A 21,322-nucleotide genomic window follows, 5' to 3' on the forward strand; every position below is an offset into this window, starting at 1 on the left:
GCTAGGATAGTGGTGGGACTGCCTCTAAAGCTGCGCGAACCAGCTCACCTCTCTGCTATTGATGTTCTGTTGTTATAGACCTCCTTTTCTGTTCACTTCCATAGAAGGAAGCCCTAACACCTATCTAAAGAGATTTGTTCTGTTTTGTCTGAGACAGGGCTTTGTGCTCAGGTAGCCCAGACTGGCCTCAAACTCACTATATAGCCAAGGTGACCTTGGATTCCCTATCCTCCTGCCTCTACCTCCAGAGAGGTGGGATTGCAGCTATGTGCTACATGGGACTGAGAGATGGCGAGATGGTAAAAACATTGTTAATGTGCAAATGTGCTACGTTCAAGTGCCTAGCATCCACATGAAGCCCAGGGCAGGTCTATAATCCTAGAGCTCTTACGAGGGGATAAGAGGATAGGTCAGGTTTGTGCTACCATACCCAGCTGGAGAGAAGTTTTTGAGTAGGAAGTTAGATCAAGCATGTCAGAGTAAGTGTGAAATAAACCTACTAACCATTACTAACATTCTGAGAGCTCCCGTCGGTGGTGTGGCGTGGGAGTGTGTGTGGGTATCCAGAAGTGCATTGTGTATAGACCCTGACCTTGCAAGGACAGAGCCCCTTGAAGAATGTTCTCCTTAAAGGCCTGTCACAGTAGCCAATAGGAGAGTGCTTGCTTCACAGGTCTGAGGCTCTAGGCTTAACTTCAAGTACTTTCAAAACGAGAATGCTTTTATTCATGAGAGATGGTTCATTGGGTAAGAGTTTGGACTCCAGCAACTCCAACACCACATTAAAAAAAAAAAAAAAGCTGAGGACCAGACATAGTGGTTACACACCTTTAATCCAAGCTCTTGGGTGCAGACAAAGGCAGAGTTCTTGTGAGTTCAAGGCCAGCCTGGTCTAGTCTAATATAGAGAGTCCCAGGCCAGTCAGGGCTGCACAGTGAGACCTGTCTTAAAAAACAAAAAAGCTGTGTGTGGCCATGCACTCCCATAATCCCAGCCCCAGCACTGCTGTGGGTGTTGTGGGGATGATCCAGAAAGAACTGGGGCTTCAGTGTTAGACCCTGTCTCAAAGGAGTAAGGTAATCAGTGATAGAAGAGGGTACTCAGTGCTCTTCTCTGGCTTCCCGGAGTACACTCCTCACTCATATCTATGCATGCTACACACATATGCACACATACATACATGCAAATACATACACATGAACATATGTGCACACACACTCAGATACATACATGCATATGCACATATACACATGAAGACACACATATAATGAAGTTTAAATCATTTGACCATGTCCTGTTGAACTTTAGTTCTTTTTTAATTTTTTTATTTTCTTATTTCTTTTCGATACAGGGTTTCTCTGTGTAGCCCTGGCTGTCCTGCAACTCACTCTGTAGACCAGGCTGGCCTTGAACTCACAAGGATCCGCCTGCCTCTGCTGGGATCTGCCTGCTCCAAGTGCTGGGATTAAAGGTGTTCGCCCCCCACCGACCGGCTGAACTTTAGTGCTTATTAGGAACATTTAGAAAAATTTTGTCCTCCGTAGAATACTACCTGGGGCCGACCAGCCCTTGACTGGCTCCCAGGCATGTCCACAGCACAGTGCTTCACCTCCCCTCGCGGGCTTCCCCCTCTTCTCCCACCAGGAGTGGACAGAGTAGCTACAGCCCCATTCTGCCCAGCACTGCCGTCAGCTGGGCAGCAGGTGGCGCAGAGGGACCTTGAAGCTTAAGTTTGGGCCTTGGACTGTCTTGAATGGCTCCCTGGAAAAGAAGCCTTTACACCTCCTCCTCACCTTCCCTTCCCCTCTCCTCCCTTCCTTCTTCCTCTTCCTTTTGTGATTTTGTTTTTGCTATTTGTTTGAGACCCGGTCTCACTCTGCAGACCAGGCTGGCTTTGAACTCACAGAGATCTGCCTCCTCTGCCTCCCAAGTGCTGGGATTAAAAGCCACCATGGCTGGGCCAAAAAAGAATGTTTTGAGCCAAGTGGAGTGATACACATCTGTTGTCCCTGCTACTGGGGAGGCAGAGGAAAGATGATGACCTGACCCCAGAAGTTTGAAGCCATCCTGGATAATGCAAATGAGACCTTGTTTCCAGAAAGAGAAAAACTGAATTTTTAAAACACTTTCTGTTAACCCAATACTCGGGAGGTAGAGGGAAGAGGATCTAGTGTTGAGTGCTGGGCCAGTGAGACGGGCCAGTGGGTAAAGGCTATGCTGCCAGGCCTGAGAACCTAAGCTGGATCACTAAGCCCCACGTGGTGGAAGGAGAGAACAAGTTCTTCCCTGACCCTGACAGGCTCCCTGTTGTGCGCAAATGAATAAAATAACAGTTCAATGTCATGCTGCAGTAAATAGCAATTTTAGACCAGACTGGGCTACATGTGACTCTGTCTCAGAAAGCAAGCAGGAAAGAGGGGGGGAGAGGGAGGGAGGGGACAAATGCCACGTGCGGTGTGGTAGCACACACCTGTAACATCAGCACTCAGCAGGCTGAGGCAGGAGGATTGCCTAATTTGAGACCAGCTTGGGCTACACAGTGAGTGTGAGGCCAGTTTGAGATACTAAGAAAGCTGTCTCAAATATAAGAGAGAGAGGATGTTCTGTGCACGCAGGCAGAGGAACGGCGACAGCTACTGGAAATTCCATCTTATCGCTCACCTTGTAGAGCTTCTGGAACGCTTTTGAAGAGAAAACCTAACCCTACTAACACTGCACGATAAAACCGGAGAAGAAACGAGTCCTGCCCCTTCTAGATATAGAGATAGCGGCGTAGTGTGGTGTGTGGGTGTGTGGGTGTGTGGGTGTGGGCGTGTATGTTTCAGGGAGCCCAGGCTGGCCTTAAATTCAGTTTGTAGCAGAGGATCATCTTAAAGGTTTTGTTGTTGTTTTTCAATGTATAGTTTATGTGCATTGGTATTTTGCTTCCATGTAGGTCTGTCTGTGTGAGGATGTCAGAAGCCCTGAAACCATAGTTACGGACAGTTGTGAGCTGCCATGTGGGTGCTGGGAATTGAACCCAGGTCCTCTGGAAGACCTCTCAACCGCTGAGCCATCTCTCCAGCCCAGCCTTAAACTCTCGATCCTTCTACCTTCATCTCCACATGCTGGGATGACAGCTATTTTCGGCAATGTCCAGCCTCTTCTTCTGTATAAACACACACACACTGCTGTGCTGTTGCAGACTGAATGTCATGTTCCCCCAAATTCATATGTTAAAATCTAACCTGATGTAATGGCACTGTAAGGAAGAGCATTGGGGAGGTGATTGGTCACAAGGGTATCACCCGCATAAGATAATCATCCTTCGTTAGAGGCCCCAAAGAGCTGTCCTGCTCCTCCTACCATGAGAGAATACAGCAAGACCTGGATGCCTGGGGAGCAGAAAGTGGGCCCTTACCAGTGTGTCTGACAAAGCCTTTCCTGGGAAGATGCACCACACAGGTCTACTCACCCCTGATATGGAGCCCATGGCAGACAAAGCACGGATACCACCAAAGTCCAACTTGGTGAACCGTAAGTTTTATTGAAGTTACTTACAGGAATATGGGGCAAAAACGACTCAAAGACAGCTGTATCACCAGGGCCCACCCCAGGGCGGGGGACAGCTCACAAAGACGGGACCCTGCAGCCCACTGCACAGTCTGCGGGCAGCTCAGCAGGCGGAAGAGGGTCCCTCCCGGTGCCTCAGTTGCTCTAAACCTCTTCCAGGCAGGACGGCTGGTTTTCTCGGCAGCTTGGTTTGTCTGAGACTTTACAGCACAGCTCTCTAGATCTGAGGGGTATTTCAGCTTTAACTGTATACTCGGGCAGGGAGGGGCCTCGTGAATCTGGTCAGTTCCCGGGACTTTGGAAGCTGTTTTGAGTTGTTCACCTTCCTGCTTAAGGAGCTTCCTGCAGGATGGACTGTTTTAATCTTGGAGGAAACTATTACACAACAACCAGCCTTCTAGATAGCCAGGGTCTTGATCTTGAACTTCTCAGCCGTCAGAACTGTGAGAAACAGGCTGAGAGAAGTGACTGGACAGATAACATCCTCGATCTCTCATTTTACGTGGCCTGTGATAGATAACAGCCTGGACAGTGTCTTGTCACAGGGGACAGGAATGGCTGTGAACTTAGAACACACCTCAGAACCTCTTCACAGCACCAGCTAGTATCAGTAAGCACCAGTGTTAGCCCCACAGACACGAGAATGATTAATTTTATATCAGATAGGTTCACGAGTCCAGTCTTCTCAACAAAGAGGTGGAGGATGTGCTTATTTCCATCTTCCAAGGCAAGAGACAAGTTAGGGAACCTGCTCAAAGTCAGAGGCAGTCATACCTTCCAGCAGCCTGGTCCTACTACAGTGCTCTGGCATGGGCTCACCTCCTGGACCATGATGCCTTGGGGCTGGACACCACAACTACTCACCTTTGTATTTCCCACAGTACCTGATACACAAGGTAGTCTTTAAATGTCAGTGTTGACCTGAACCGATACTGCCTGTAATTGAAGTGTGCCTTCATTCAGTGTATGATACATGAAAAACTTACAATTTTTCATCTTTAGTGATTGGGAGACTCTACCAAGGAACAAACAAACAAACAAAAAGGTCGGGCACACCTTCAACGACAACACTCTGGGTGGGCAGAGACAGGTGGATCTCTGGGTTCAAGGCCAGTCTGGTCTGGTCTACATAGTGAGTTCCAGGACAGCCAGAGTTATGTAGCTCTGGACCCTGTCTCAGAAACAAAACCAGTCGGGCACACCCCTTTAATCCCAGTACTCGAGGTGGACGCAGGCGGATCTGAGTTCTAGGATAGTCAGAGAGACCTTGTCATGAAAAGCCAAAACCAAACCAAACCAAAAAACAAAACAAAACAAAAAACAAAAAACAAAAAAAAAGCCCACCAAAAACCAGAAGAGACTGCTATGTACTCTCAAGACTGCTTCTCCTTAACTACCTTGGTCCTTTCCTGTACCCGACACTGCATGGATTCTGTCCTCTGGCCCTACCCTTTTGTGGCCCGGGTAAGCTGAATGAATTGGCCTCACACGGCCCTTAGTGCTGGTCCCAGTGGTGTGCACCTGGCGTCAAAACACGTGGGAGGTTGAAGCAGGAGGCTAGACTTGAGTTACAGAGGGAGTTCAAGGGCAGACACTCCTGAGCGACACGGCAAATACGCAGTCAAACGCAGTTAAGGGAGGGTGAGAACGAACACTCTGGGGGAGGAGAACCCTGCTTCCCACTTAGGAATAAAATCTGCCATTTGCCCGGCATCTCCTCGAAGTCTTCGTGGAGACGACCAGAAACTGGCGGGCAGAGAGCCCTGCCCAGAGCGACTCTGCACAGACGTCCCCTGCAGGGTCGGTCGGACGTGCGCTCGGCCACCGCCCGGAGCACGGCGTGCCCTGCCCCTCCCGCGCCCCCGACCCACGCGGGAACCCTGGGGACGCCGCTGCGGGACAGGCGCCGGGGCCGAGGAGAGGGGCGTGGGGTCCCGATCGAGCCGGAGACGCGGTCGGGGCGCGACCCAGACGCCCCGGGGGCGGGGCACCAGGCGCCTCCCCACCCCGGCCGCCTCGGCAGCGGAAGTTCCGGTGTCGGCGGGCGGAGGTGAGAGGTCAGCAGGAAGTCGATACGTGGCCGCCGCCTGTCCCCGCCGAGGAGGCGCTGCGAGCGGAGATGGCGGCGCCGCTGAACGTAGAGCAGCTCGAAGTGTCGCTCGACGGCCTCACGCTGAGCCCGGACTCGGAGGAGCGGCCCGGCGCGGAGGGGGCTCCGCTGCTGCCCTCGCCGCCGCCGCCGTCCTCGCCCCCCGCGGCCGCCCGGGGCCCAGACGCCGCGGGGCCGCCGCCGGAGCCCGGGGAGGCGGCGGCCGCCGAGGGCGCGGCCGAGGAGGCGCGGCGGATGGAGCAGCACTGGGGCTTCGGCCTGGAGGAGCTGTACGGCCTGGCGCTGCGCTTCTTCAAAAGTGAGCGGGTCCCTCGCCCCTGCCGGGCCGCCCGGGCCCGCCCCACCCACCCACCAAGGCCGGGGTGACCGGAGCGCCGCGCCGTCCTTGGCGGCACCCAGAGTTGGTCACTGCCGGTCTGTCCTCCCCCGGTCACACCCCTGAGGGGCCTCGAACCCTGGTTTAGCAGCCCGCCTCGCCTGAGGTTGCTGGGGCGTTGTTACCTGGTTTAAGTTCTCCGGTTTCCGTGACCTGGAGTGGAAGGAGCAGCGCGCGCTCCCAGGGGCTCCGGTTCCGGGATGGCTTTCTCCTCTCTGTTGCTCTTTATCCCCCGTTTGTCCGTTTCCCGTGGCTCGCCCCATCAGACCGGTTTTTTTAAAAAAAAACCCTTTTTATCTTAGTGGAAGGAAATTGTCTATGGGTCCCAAACATACCTTTTCTAGCCTTCTTGGAAACTGTGAGCATGTATAGGACAGGACATGATGGTTCGGCGGTAGGGATGTGGCGGAGGAGAAGGTAAAATACTGAGTTCATTTATACCTTTTTGCTTGTGTAAGTAAATAACGGCCACTATGAAATTTCACCTTGTAAGTGAATTCTGAAGAGTAAGGCCCAAAAGTACACCCTCCCTTTCTCCCTCCCTCCCTCCCGTTTCTCCCTCTCCCCCCTCCCCACCACCACAACTAACTTTTTTAAAGCAAAATTCTGGTGTGTCGTGGTTTTCTTCCTTTTTTCTTTAAAAAGCAAAAAACTGGGTGATTCATGTAGTTAACAGTGGAGGTCAGTGGGAAAGAGCTGGACTAAATAACCTGATTCTTAAAGATATTTAGGTCTTGAGTGGGAAAGGAGAGAGAGAGAGAGAGAGAAGGGCAAATGCAACTTTAAAAGTGGTTGCTAGGTTCCACATGCATTCCAGAACAGCATGTTTATGACGGTTTCCCAGAGAGAGTACTTTCAGATTACATATCTTACCAGCTGAAGTTGGGTTATTTATTCATTGTGATCCATGTTAAGGTAGTTTTATTTTTAAATAACTTTAATTGTACAAACTAGTGAAATTCTATGAACATTTCCAGAACATTAAATGGTTCCTGTACATTCATTGTATTTTTTGTTTTTTATTTAAGAAGTTTACCCTTGAACTGTTCACGGCCATTGCACAAGGAGTTGAGCCCTTACTGTGTTCTAGCTGAGGAGTTGGTAATGAGTTTGGAATCACTATCTCTTGAGTCACTGGCTTGATTTTAGAGTTTGTTGTAAATAACTACAAATCCTCTGGTTTCTGTGCAGTTCACATAGCTGTGCTTGCCCTTAAAAGCTCATTTTGGGGCCGGGTGGTAATCCAGCACTTTGGAGGCAGAGGTAGGTGGATCTACAGAGTTCTAAGACTGCCAGGGCTACACAGAGAAACCCTGTCTCAAAAAACAACAACAAACGTTAATTTTTTGCAACTTGCTTTTCAATAGCATAAACTGCAAGAAAGAACCAACTTTATTTTTTTTAAAAAAAACTTAATGGTTCGTGTGTGAGAGAGACAGACAGACTTGGGTGCTGGAAATTGAACAAGGGTCCTTGGGAAGAGCACTAAGCCATTCTTAACCACTGAAATAGGGCTCTAGACCCAGAAAGAACCAACTTCTAATCCTTGATTTTGCTGCATGGGTAACAAAAAAATCAAAACAACAACAACAAAACTGGGTAATTTCATCTGAGCAGGTCTTACTTGAAAATAGCAATATCTGCTTCAAGAGATTAAAATGCTGGACATGGTGTTAAACACCTTTAATCTCAGAACTTGGGAGGCAGAGGCAGGTGGATCTCTGTGAACCTGAGGTCAGCCTGGTCTATCACACACACAAAAGAAGCCCTAAACAAATGAGTTAATTAATTTAAAAAATTGTATAATGGGCAGCAAATTTAGCATTGTTTTGGGTCATGAGCCTCAATTTAAATTGTTGCTATATAAATTCCTAGAAAACTAACTTTACTAGAATCAAGTTCTATATAAAGAAGAAGCTGGATTAGGTGACACTAGATGCTTCACATTTAATTTAGTGGTCTAAACAGATTATTTTAAATTGCCTTTTGAGTGACAAGGGTCTTCAGAGAACCCATATTTGAGGGGCCTAAATTATCAGTCACTTTACAGAAGAAAGTACATTGATAGGGATAGTTTGCTCAATTCCTAAATTAAGTGCTCAAAATTGCTCCAAATTATATCCAAGCATCTAAAGTAGCTACTTAGCAATTCAGAGCACTTTCCTGTGTGAATTATTTGAGATAACAGGAGGGCTGGCAGTGTATCAGGCACTAATTGGAAGAGGGAAAAGGATATAAAAGCAGAATTAACAGAAACGGGGTGAGTCCAGCAATGCTGCCTTTGTTTCTTGTGGGTGTGTATATGTGCACGCCTCTGTGTGTGGAGGTCACAGGACAGCGTTGGGTGTTGGTTCCTGAAGTAGGATCTCCTTTGCTGCTGTGTAGAGCAGCCTAGCTACCCCCATGAGCTTCTGGAAGTTTTCTTGTCTCAGCCTCTCACTGTAGGAGCACTGAATTTATAGATGGGACTACCACGTCGTTCTTGATGTGGATTTAGGGGATCTGAACTCAGGTCTTCAGGCTTGTACATCAAGTGCTCTACCCACTGAGCCATCTCCCCAGCTCAGGCCTTCATTTGAACGTGTGGTTTTCTCCTAGCAAAAGAAGCCTGTGTTTTTATAAGTATTGCAGTTGTAGTATTGCACCAGTGTCTCAGCTTTTTTTTTTTTTTTTTTGAGACAGCATTTCTCTGTGTAACAGCTCTATTTGTCCTGGAACTCACTCTGTAGACCAGGCTGGCCTCAAACTCACCGAGATCCACCTGCCTCTGCCTCCTGAGTGCTGGATTAAAGGTGTGTTCCACAATTACCTGGCTCATAATTTTTTTTAATTATATTTTATCTTCTATGCACTAAGTATGAATCTTGAAAGCAAGATTATCCTCTATTGAAAATAGCTGGAGGGGCCTGGGATGTAGCTCAGTTAGTAGAGTGCTGCTTACCTATCTGGCTTTAGGACCTGGGTTCCATCGCCAGTACCATGTAAGCAAGGTGTGCAAGTCTGTAATCACGGCACTCAGGAGGTGGACCTGAAGTTTAAGGTCATTCATAGCTACATAGTGAGTGCAAGACCACTCTGGGATAGATAGATACATGAGTATACCCCCACACACAAAAAAAGAAAGCAAGGGAAGACAGACAGAGAAAGCAGGCCGTGACAGCAGTATAGCCTGGAATCTGGGACTCTGTGTTCCATACTTGTCATAGTGATGATCATAGGCCAATGATGAGCTTATATCAACGCCTCTCAATTTTTTGATGAAGTGAAAGTGAAATGATGTGGGCTGGGGGTGTAACAGTGATAAAGTGCTTGCTCAGCATTTGTAACATACATAGAAGACTCTGAGTTCTGCCCTAGGTGATGAGGTGTGTATACATCATAGATGAAAATGCCCCTTGTGATGACCTTAAGTTAGTGTTTCACTATCTAAACACCAGGGATGTGTGTGCCCTTACTACGGAGGATAAGGTTTAATATGAGAATTACGACTGTGTGGATGGTACAATGCTCTTTGCTCCTAAGGAGCATGGAGTCAGATGACCTAAAGGTCTAGTTGACAGCTGAGGCACAGGTGAAGGTGGAGGGAACAGCCATTCCAGAAGGGACAGTGGAGAGAGAGGGCATGTGTGTTTGGGAGAGGGCAAATAGGAGGTAGTGTGATGCAGAGAGGAGAAAGTTGAATTCACATCCTGGAAGGACACGGGGAAGTGTAAAACAGCTTAGGCTTTTTGTTAGATGAAGAACCAGTGAAGATTTTTCTGAGTAAATTGCTCTTAATTCTATTTTAGCAAGATTAAACTGGGCTTTCTTAGCTTTTTATGTTAAGGTCCTAAAGAATTCTAAAGCTTTATGTTTCTGGGATGGAGTTAACTTAGGGAATTATGTTTTGTTTTTGTTGAGTTATTCAGGGGCTAGATTTTTCCTTCTCTAATATTAAATGGCTGTATTATGTTAGTCTAATAAATTGGTTACATTAATTTATGGTGGTCAGTAGTTACAGTGCAGATGTTTACTAGATGTTAGGTAAAAGTTGCGTATACGCTATTTTTACTTAATCCTCCCCTGAGACTTCCATGTTATCTACATTTCTTAGTTAAGGGACCTGGCCCAAGCCACTCAATCACTTCTAATAAGAGGCAAGGTTGGGGCCGGGCGGTGGTGGCGCACATCTTTAATTTCAGCACTCAGGAGGCAGAGGCAGGTGGATCTTTGTGAGTTCGAGGCCAGCCTGGTCTACACTGCGAGATCCAGGAAAGGCACAAAGCTACACAGAGAAACCCTGTTTCGAAAAACCAAAAAAACAAAAAAACAAACAAACAAAAAAAAAGAGGCAAGGTTGGATTTCTGTCTGTCTGTAGGAGGTGAAAATAGATAGGACCCCTGCTTTCTGATAAAATACAATGAGGAAAATGATTCAAAAGTACTATCTAGTTACTTTATCACTTGAATATTTTTGGCATGGAAATATTAAAAACTAGTGGAAAGATCCAAGTTAGTTTTGTTTGTTTCAGATTTCTTTTATTTTTATGTCTGTGTGTGTGTGTTTATGTACCACTTGGTGCCTGGTACCTGCAGAGGTCAGAAAAAGGCATCAGATCCCCTGAACTGGAGTTGCAGATGGTTGTGAGCTGCCATGTGGATACTGAGAACCAAACTAGAGTCCTCTGGAGGAGCAGCCAGTGTTCTTTAACCCAGAGCCATCTCTCCAGCCCCCAAATTGGCTTTTAAAGTATTATCATCTTAAGGGAAGTTTTAAATATATGAAAAGAAGTAAATGTGAGCGGGGCTGGAGAGATGCTTAGTAGTTTGTTTACTTTTGAGATAAGATCTTTATTATGGGGGGGGCTGGAGAGATAGTTTAGTGGTTAGGAACACTGACTGTTCTTTAAGAGGACCAGGGTTCAATTCCTAGCACCCACATAGAAGCTTACAACTGTCTGGAATTGTCCAGTTCCAAGGGACCTGACACCCATGTCAAAACATCAATGCACATAAAATAAAAATAAATAAATTTAAAAAAAAGATCTTTATATGTAGTTCTAGCTGTTCTGGAACTCATATGTAGGCCAGACTGACCTCAATTCACAGAGATCCACCTGCCTCTGCCTCTCCAGTGCTACCCCTGGCAAAATGACAATTTTTTAAATTGAGAAATAAGTATGAGAACTCTTGAGTTTTTGCATTAGGTCTCCATGGGGTTGAAATTCTGAGTAAAGGGCAGGTGAGAGGGCTCAGTGGATGAAGTTGCTGCTGCCAGACGTGAGGCCTGAGTCGTCACCTGAGCACACACCACACAAGAGAGTGACCAGCTGCGCAGGGCATCCTCTGACCGCACCCCAATAAACGTGTGCAAGAACAGGTTTGGTTGGGTTTTTTTGAGACAAGGTCTCTCTTGGTAGCGCTGGCTGTCCTAGAACTCCCTTTGTAGGCTAAGCTGACTTCAAACTCAGAAATGTGCCAGCTTTTGTCCCCCAAGCACCTAGAATTAAAACCATGTGCTACCACACCTGGCTAAAATGTTGTTTAAGTTTTGTTCTTGAGACAGGGTCTCATTCTGTAGTCAAAGTTACACTAACATTGCTACTGGTTATGCCCACTTACGGTATGGATAGCATTATACACAAGCAGAGAATTATACTAATGATAGCAGTCATATGGATGGATGAAATAGTTCCGTTTCCTGTCTTTAAACATAAAATTAGCTAGACATGGAGGTATACACCCTTAATCCCAGCACTCAGGAGGCAGAAGCAGGCTGGTCTACATAGCAAGTTCCAGGCCAGCCAGAGATACATAGTGAGGCCCTGTCTGAAAATAAATCATTCATTAAAAAATAAGCATTTATAACAACTTTAACAAATGGCTTAATTAATGTTTTCAAATAATGGATAGCTATAACTTATTAATTAGTAACATATAATTATGTTTCCTGCACTCAGGTGGACTAGCCTCAGACAATTCTAATTGTTGCTCTAGAACTTGTTACAGTTGGAGTTTACTTTTCCCTTTACTAATTAATTGTCTTACTTTAGGCACACAAGTATATAATAATTTAGATACATGTATAGACCTTAAAAATCCTAACCTTCAAGTTCACATTAAATTGGATAGGAACTAAAATGTTGATTTGACTAGACTCAGAAGATGTATAGGTTTTGTTGTTATTGCTGGTTTTTGTTGTTTATTTTTTTGAACAGTTGTGGAGTAAACCCAGGCCTTGCTTGTGCTAGGCCACTGACCGGCTAGTTCTTGGGCTTGGTTTTGTTTTGCACCAAGGCCTTACTGTCTGTCCTTCAACTTTCTGCTTCTGTGGATGGCCTTGAACTTAGGATCCTGCCTCAGCTTCCTGAGTACTGAGGTTTAGGATGTACTACATCTGGCTACGTTTTTTATGTAAACAGTTAAACAGTTTTAACACTTGCCTGATAAATGGGGGGAAATACAGAAATTTCAAGTGTGTTGCTTGAAGAACTTTGACAAGGTGAATAACTTCTGTGGCCGACACCTAGCAGGACACTTGTTACTTCTGAGAGCACCACATTGACTCAGTCAGCACTGCTAGGCGGTTTGTTTGTTTTTTGTTTTCTTTCTTCCATCATTGTTTAAACCTTGAATATTCCTTGTTTGAACTGGGAACTCTTCTTCTTAAATGGTATTAAGGATCCCTCTCTTTCACTGTCTCTTTCAGCAGAGTACCTGACAGTATTCTGTCTACATGTGCTGTTGAAAAAGAGGCAAATAGTTAAATATTGGGTATAACATTAATTGGGGTGGTCCCTTGCAATTTTAAGTCAAAGTATTTCATATTCACTGACTCGAATGCTGTACTGTATTGCTTTCTTACAGTACTATAAGAATTTAAACTGGGTATTCTCAGTACTCAGGAGGATCAGAAGTTCAAGATCATCTCTGCTACAAAGGGAGGTCAGGCAAGCCTGGGCTACTTGAGATAGGATCTCAAGAACAAGTAGTTTAAGGGGTTGCTAATTTTTTCTCAGTACAACTCGGAGATACTTGTTTGTGGTTGCCATTTGAGACAGGATCTCGCTGTGTAGCTCTGACTGTCCTGAAACTTACTGTGTGGTTTGGATTTGCCTGGAACTCACAGAAATCTGCCTGCCTCTGCCTTCTGAGGACTGGGATTAAAGGTGTGTGCCACCATACCTGGCTGGAGATACAGTTTTAGTTTTAATCATCCTGACAGACTATGTTCAGTATATTTTTAGTGAGTCAACAGTGTGATTTAGCTGTGAAAGAAAACCTTTGACCTTGGGCTGCTTTGGAACTACATCGTGTCTGTAGTGAGAAAGAAAGCCCTCCATGTTGTCTTTGTTGAGGCTCATCTTTCAGAGACAATGATGAGATGGAACTCTTTGGGAAGAGAGTGACTTGTGTCAGGTGGGGACTTGAATCCCTCCCACTGCTGTCACTGCTGTCACTGCTGTGGTTGTTGTTTAGTCGGGGTCCGCTCTATGCAGACTCGGAAATGGTTTACTTACAGTGTTCACAAGAGCCTGAAGTATTACCTCTGTTTTGTCGGTGACAAAATTGATGTTGAAAATGTTTAATAACTTTGTGTTTATAGTTTTTATGAAGTAGGATTGGCTAAGCAAGGGTAACTAGCCTAGAACATTGGCCGTGACATGCATGTAGAGATCAGGGACAACTTGCAAGAATCATGTCTCTCCTTCCACCACAGGGTCTGGGATTAAACTCAGCTCGTCAGGCCTGGTGGCAGTGCTGAATTGACCCTCTGCACCATTGCTCTAGCCCTGTTTTTGAACTACCCGTTGTCAGGGTTGGTTTGTTTTGTGGAGAACGATTAATCTGTCAGTTTTGTCCTAAAGGCTGTCTGTCAACAGCTTTGGCTCTTAAAAGGACAAGTCTTAGTGTCTTAGTTAGGGTTTATGGCAGTGAGGAGATGCTGTGACCACAGCGACTCTTATAAAGGAAAACATTTAGCTGGCTTACAGTTTCAGAGGTTCAGTCCATTATGGTCATGGCAGGAAGAAGCATGGCAGCACACGGGCAGACATGGTGCTGGAGAGGTAGCTGAGAGCTCTACATCTTGATCCACAAGCAACAGAAATTGAACTGAGTCCCATGCTGGGTGTAGCTTGACCATTTGAGACCTCAAAGCCTGCCCTCACAGTGACACACTTCCTCCAACAAGGCCACAGCTCCTAAGAGTACTACTCTGTATAGGCCAAGCATTCAAACACATGAGTCTAGGGGTGGCCATACTTATTCAAAAACCACCACACTTAGGCTTATTAGTGTTTATGCAAATGATAATATAAATGTTTGTTTATTTATTTTGTTTTTTTTGAGACAAGATACCACTCTAGCCCAAGCTGTCCTGGGATTCACTGCATATCCCCAGCTGACCTTAAACTCACAGCCTTCATATTGTCTCTGTAAACCCTAAGTATTTTTTTTTAATCTCAATATAATTGGGTAACAACTTGTTTGCAGTTATACATGTGTAAAATATGTATGTCTATTTTTTTTTTTTTTAAGCAGAATCTCACTGTATAGTCCAAACTGTCTTTAAACTCAAAATTTTTCTGCCTCAGCCTCCCAGGAACAGGGAGTACTATGGTGATATTTTATTTGTACTGAAATGTTATTTTAATTTTATGTTAATAAATAAAGTTGCCCTGGGGTCAGAGCTATTAGAGCCATAGCAAGAGCGTGGTGGTTAGAAGAGCTAGGTAGATTTCTGTGTGTTCAAGGATACAGCCAGTATTGGAGACATACGCCTTTAAGACCTGGAGGGCGGTACTTACAGGCAGTGATGAGGCAGTCATGTGGTTGGGTTTACAACCAATGAGAAGGCAGAACAGAAAGACTATTTAACACAGACAAACAGGAAGTAGCTCTCTCTCTCGGGGAAGCTAGGAGCACTGCAGGAGGTAAGATTTTATCTCTGAGCTCTGACCTCTCGGCTTTCTCTTTTACATTGGCTCTGTGTTTCTTATTTTAAAAAGACGATTGGTTACATCTACAGAGTACAAATATGTTTATAAGCCCTGAGGATGTTTCTAGAATCAGTCATTCACTGATTTGCCAAATTACAGGGTGGTTGATTGGGGGTTTTTGTTTGTTGTTTCAATTTTTTTTAAAAGATTTATTTATTTATTATGTATACAGCATGTATGACTGCAGGCCAGAAGAGGGCACCAGATCTCATTACAGATGGTTGTGAGCCACCATGTGGTTGCTGGGAATTGAACTCAGGACCTCTGGAAGAGCAGTCAGTGCTCTTAACCTCTGAGCCATCTCTCCAGCCCTGTTGTTTCAATTTTTAATTTTTTGTTTTTGTTTTTCGAGACAGGGTTTCTCTGTATAGTAGCCCATTTCTGTCCAGGAACTTGCTTTGTAGACCAGGCTGAATTCACAGGGATCTGCCTCCCAAGTACTGGGATTAAAGGCATGCCAGTTTAGAGGTTTTTATTTATTTTGCTTTGCTTTGTTCTTTTGATAGAGGGTCTCAGGTAGTCCAGGCTGGTCTTGAGTTTGCTATGTAGCCAAAGATAAAGTTCCTTCCTGAACCTCCTGAATATTAGAAAAATTACAGGTCTTTAATCAAACTTCAACACTTTATAAACTGTAAGAACAATAAATTGTTGGCATGTAGCACAAAAATAAAATTTGTATTAAGTTGAGCAAATTTTAAAAAGATCTTATGTAGGGTTGAAGAGGAGCTTTGTTGGTAAAGTGTTTGCCAAGCAAGTGCAGAGTACCTGAGTTCAGATCTCTAGCATCCGTGTAAAAGCTGGGCTGGTAGTGTGCCTGTAATCCCAGCACTGGGAAGGCCAAGACAGGAGGCTCTGTGAGGCTTGCTGGCCCTCCAGAAATAAGGTGGAGAATAACAGAGGAAAACACTGGATATTAACTTCTAGCCTCCACATGTGCGTATGTGTGCACATGGACATACATCCACAGACGTCTCAGTAACGAGCACCACTGATTAAAATAACATTGTAAGAGTTGCCCTCGGAGTCTGGAAGAGAGCACTGGAGTTGGAGTTACAGGTGGTTATGAGCTGGGTGGTGGGTGCTGGGAACTGAGCCTAGATCCTTTGGAAGAGTAGCACATGCTCCTAAGCACTGAGCCCTCTCCCTGGTCCCACAGTTTGTCTTTCAGAAGGTATTTGAGTGTGAGTGTGTGTGCAGAAGACGGCTCAGTGATTAAGGATGCAGCACGCAGAGGACCACCAAGAGTGGGCAGCATGCAGCTGCTTATGACTCCAGCTCTCGGGGATCCAGTGCCCTGGCCTCCAGGCACCTGCACTCAAATGCACATACGTCCATGAGCACATGCATGTGTGCACACAAAATTAAAAAAAAAAATCTTTAAAAGCTTTTTTGGGGGGAGTGCTGGGGGCCAATTGAAATGGCTCCACGGCTTGGTGGATAAAAGTTCTTGCTCTGCGTGCCTGGAGACCTGAGTTCCATACCTATATCCTACATAAAGGTAGGAGAGAACACACACATGCACAGAAATACTAAAATTAGTATTTGTTTCAAATGTTGCATAATTTTACTCTTGTTAGAAAAAAATTTCAGTCACATACGGGGAAATTTTGTGAAGTTCCCCTCCAGTTTCATCAGCCCCTTCTCTAGAGGCATCTCCTCTGAAGAGCTATATCCCTCCCGATGTTTTATTATGATAATAAATAGTACAGGGAGTAAATGCTGCTACATTCTCTAGAGGCATCGCCTCCTCCTAGTCCTCATCTCCTTGACACTCATCTCCTTGGTGTGCCTCTTTGAGGTCGTTTGCTTTGCATCCATGTAAGGTGTATTATAAAGCCCAATTTCACTTTAGAGATAACTAAAGACTGTGTGCAATGTGTGCTTGTGTTTGGGAGAGGGTTTAGGACTGATGAAATATTTTTATGGTGATTTTTTTTTTTTAACCACTTGCTTTTTTCTGAAACAAGATCTCAGTGTGTAGCCCCAACTATCCTGGCTCACTACACAGACTAGGCTGGCCCTGAACTCACAGAGATCCTCCTGCCTCTGCCTCACCAATGCTGGAATTAAAGGTGGGTGGCACCAACTTTTTTTTTTTTTACTTTTATGTATGTGGGTGTTTTGTCTGAATTTATATCTCTATACCACATGCATGCCTGATGCCTGCAGAGACCAAAGGAGGGCATTGGATTCCCTGGGACTGGAGTTACAGATGGTTGTGAGTCAGCATGCTGGAAATGGAACCCATGTCCTCTGGAAGAGCAGTCAGTGCTCTTAACTACTGAGCCAGTTCCCCAGCCCTTCTTTTCAACTCTTGATAATGTCTAGCTTTTTAAAAGCTGAATGTGTAGGGATGTGTTGGTATGTAATGGTTTTTTTTTTTTTTTTTTTGGTTTTTCGAGACAGGGTTTCTCTTTGTAGCTTTGCGCCTTTCCTGGAACTCACTTGGTAGCCCAGGCTGGCCTCGAACTCACAGAGATCCGCCTGGCTCTGCCTCCCGAGTGCTGGGATTAAAGGCGTGCGCCACCACCGCCCGGCGGTATGTAATGGTTTTAATTTCAATTTCTTTGATGAGTGAAGTTGAATACCATTTTAGATGTTCGTTGGCAACCTCTGTGTTTCTTCTTCACTAAGCTTCCTGTTCATAATTAACTCATGTTCTTACTCTTCAGTGATTTTATTTTGATCACCACTATGTGTATGGATGAAATTTGTACATGGTTATACTTAATTTTTTTATATTTATGCAGAGGAGGGCAGTTTCATGTGTGTGGTCAGAGGACAATTTGAGGGAGTTGATTCTTTCCTTCCAGTCTGTGGATTCTAGGGATAAAACTCAGCTTGCCAGATTATCTGCTGAGCTGATCTTGCCAGCTGGGGCTTTTGAATTTTGGTAGTCCATTTTTACTAGAACCAACCAAAAAACTATTAGGAACGTTACTATAATGGGGAGGTTATTTAAAGATTTCTCATTTTACCAGGACCCAGGTTTATTACTGTTTTGAATATTAGTAATGGTTAGGTCTTTTTTTTTTTTTTTTTTTTTTTGTCAAACTAACTTAATTCTGCCTTCCTTTTTTGTTTACTTTGTTATTTTATTTATTTTCCAGAGACACAGTCTCACTCTTAGACTGGCCTTGAATTCACTGTGTAGCTTATACTGTCCTCAAACTCAGGGTGATCCTCCTGTCTCAACTGGTGTTAGAGAAACCCAGTTGAGGTTATAGAAACTGGGTTTCTCTGTGTATCCCTGACTCTCCTGGAACTCTGTAGACCAGGCTGGCCTCAAACTGGATCCACCTACCTCTGCCTCCTGAGTGCTGGGATTGAAAGTATGCACCACCATGCCTGGCTGTCTTCTTCCTTAATTGTCCATATGGAAGCCTACCAGAGCCAATGATAAGGAAAACGAATCACACAGTTGATATTAAAAATAATGTACTATTAACCTCTGAAAGTGCAATGTAACCTTCCTTTTATTGATGTCTAAACTAAGAAAGTAACTCATCCAACAGCTCAGAAATGTCTAAGATGAGATTTAAACTCAGTCCATCTGATTCCGAAGGCCCTGCCAAAACATCATACCACCTCATTAGAGTGGTTATACGTTAAACACGGCCTTCCAAAGTATATTATTTTGTTAATGCATGGTCCTGTTCAAAGTGATTAAAATTGTTTTTGTTTTGTGGATTTTTTTTTAATCATTTAAAAAAAATCATTTATCTGGGTGGCAGAAGCAGGCATATCTGAGGTTCTAGCCAGCTTGATTCTACATTGTGAGTTCCAGGCCAGCCAGTGCTACATAATGAGACCAATTCACAAAGGAGGAAACAACAATAAAAATAAGCATCTAAACCAGGTGGTGGTGTATGCCTTTAATTCTAGCACTTGGGAGGCAGAAACAGGCAGATCCCTGTGAGTTCGAGGCCAGCCTGGTCCATAGAGTGAGTTCCAGGACAGAGAAAGGTTCCAAAGCTATACAGAGAAACCTTGTCTTGAAAAAAAAAAAAAAAAAATCTCAGCACTCAGAATGAGTTCCAAGATAGCAAAGGCTACACAGAAAAACCATGGGAGGGAGGGCATTTTTTATGTGTATTTTTTAATGTCTGTCTAGATGTTCAAATGATACTGTTTACAAGCCTGTATGCAGTTTGACAGATGTGTTGCTCTATGGTAACTTTAACATAAATAATGATAGTTGTTCAATAAAAATATAGTTCAAGCTGGATGTAGTGGCACATGCCTGCAATCCCAGTGTTTAGGGGCTGGATCAGGACTGAGTTTGAGGCCTGCTTGGGCTGCATGAAGAGCTAGAAACCACCCTGAGCTATATTAGTAAGACCTGACTTACAGAAAAAAATGAAGTGGGGAGGAAGAAGAGAAAATCTTCTATAAAGGATTTCTATTTTAGGCCCCGACTATTAAAATTTAGTATATAGGGGCTGGAGAGATGGCTCAGAGGTTAAGAGCACTGACTGCTCTTCCAGAGGTCCTGAGTTCAATTCCCAGCAACCACATGGTGGCTCACAACCATCTGTAATGAGATCTGGTGCCCTCTTCTGGCCTGCAGGGACACAATACAGACAAAACACTGTATACATAATAAATAAATAAATCTTTTTAAAAAATTTAGTATATAAAATAACAGTCTTAATATACTGCTTTTATCTGTTATAGGTAATTTGTTTTTTTTTTCCATTTTACATAACAGGCAGTTATTGACTCAATAGCAAACTTCAATACCTTTCCAGTGGGAAAATGTGTATTTTGCCAATGCCAATTATTTTCTTTAACTTTCTCCTCTTTCAGTAAAAGATGGCAAAGCTTTTCATCCAACTTACGAAGAGAAACTGAAGTTTGTGGCACTGCATAAGCAGGTTCTCCTGGGCCCGTATAACCCAGACACTTCCCCTGAGGTTGGATTCTTCGATGTGTTGGGGAATGATAGGAGGTAACAAGTGTTTTTTTGTTTAGTAAATTTAATAATGGTGTTAGAAAGAGGCATGATGTGAGTTGCTTAAGGTGTAAATAGTTAACTTCTTAGTGTAGCATAGCAAATGAGACATTGATTTTGCTCATAATGGGTGAAGTTTACTTAACTGCTTATGAACATAAGGCAAGTACAATTTCATCGGACTCTTCCTAAATAATATTGAAGACAGAGATTTGAAACCTGTACTGCTGTACTAGGGCTGGAGAGATGGCTCATTTGTTAAGAGCTGTTAAGAATCAAACCATCTCTACTTCCAGTTTCAGGGCGTCTGGGGCCCTCTTCTGTCTTCCAGGGGCACCAGGCCTGTGAGGGGTGCACAGGTAAACATGTAGGCCAAACTCCCATCAGCATAAAACTGTAAAATGCATACGATTGACTCCCTTATTGAGACATACATAATTGTGCCAGAAAATGGAGTGTTTTGTTCAGTTCAAGCTAAAATATATAAAGAAAATAAACTATAGGTTGCTTTTTGACAAGTGTGAATAATCAAAATGCATTTGTATTTTGGAATGTTTATGGCATCTTAATATATTAGTATAGGTTTGTTGAAACTTGACATTCTAAACTTTTTGCTTCTAGTAATTGTAGTTGAGTATTCTTCATGTAGGTTTAATTAAATAGATTCTCATTTTGCTAAGGGAAGGTAACTGCTCTTTTTATTCTTTGCAGGAGAGAATGGGCGGCCCTGGGAAACATGTCCAAAGAGGATGCCATGGTCGAGTTTGTGAAGCTTCTAAATAGGTGTTGTCCTCTCCTTTCGGCATATGTTGCTTCCCACAGAATAGAGAAGGAAGAAGAAGAAAAAAGAAGGTGATGTCACAGGGCATGGTAGTGGGCCATTGTGCACTGATGCTTTTGCTCTGTGGAGTATTTGTTCTAGAGCAGGTATCTTTCTTTTCTTCCTCACTTCCACTTCTTGTGGCAGCTTTTCAAAACTTCTGATGTGAGCAGGTTTTCATTAAGTTTGAAGGAAAGGGGCTGCTTCCTTCTGTTACACCGGTTAAAACGAACCTCCATCTACAGCAGCATTGTCTTCTTTTTCCTTCGAGGCAGAGTCTTGCTGTGTAGCCCAGACTGGCCTCCTGAGTGCTGGGATTGCACCTGTGGACTGCCACCCCTGGCTACTTTTGTCTCACTGCAATAAGCTTTTGAACAAGCTCAACCATGAGTTCATCCACTCCTTCCTCCCTATTTTCTGGTCTGACATACCATTTGCTTCTGTCTTCTGGAGTGTTCCTGTTCCATTTCATGGTTTTAACTGTGCTCTGTGGAGGGTTTACATGGACATGTGGGGCTTTGGATCCTAG

General features: G+C 44.5%; 1 protein-coding gene and 1 long non-coding RNA gene across 2 annotated transcripts in view; one reads left to right on the forward strand and one right to left on the reverse strand.

Annotated features, from left to right (window-relative positions):
* Positions 1-3,506: 3,506 nt before the first annotated feature.
* On the reverse strand, positions 3,507-6,836 carry LOC143267843 (uncharacterized). Its single transcript, XR_013043452.1, has 3 exons — positions 6,628-6,836; positions 6,164-6,394; positions 3,507-5,073 (listed from the first exon to the last, which is right to left on the reverse strand). It is a non-coding gene; the product is annotated as an uncharacterized LOC143267843 (long non-coding RNA).
* The window catches only part of Acbd3 (acyl-CoA binding domain containing 3), a 33,982-nt gene continuing 18,259 nt past the window's right edge, over positions 5,600-21,322 (forward strand). The window contains exons 1-3 of the mRNA XM_042258723.2: positions 5,600-5,960; positions 19,829-19,970; positions 20,685-20,825. Of these exons, the coding sequence (XP_042114657.2) occupies positions 5,672-5,960; positions 19,829-19,970; positions 20,685-20,825 (572 nt within the window). The 5' untranslated portion in view covers positions 5,600-5,671. The remainder of the gene's footprint in view (positions 5,961-19,828; positions 19,971-20,684; positions 20,826-21,322) is intronic.

This window comes from Peromyscus maniculatus, chromosome 11 (assembly GCF_049852395.1).
Source record: "Peromyscus maniculatus bairdii isolate BWxNUB_F1_BW_parent chromosome 11, HU_Pman_BW_mat_3.1, whole genome shotgun sequence".
NCBI lineage: Eukaryota > Metazoa > Chordata > Mammalia > Rodentia > Cricetidae > Peromyscus > Peromyscus maniculatus.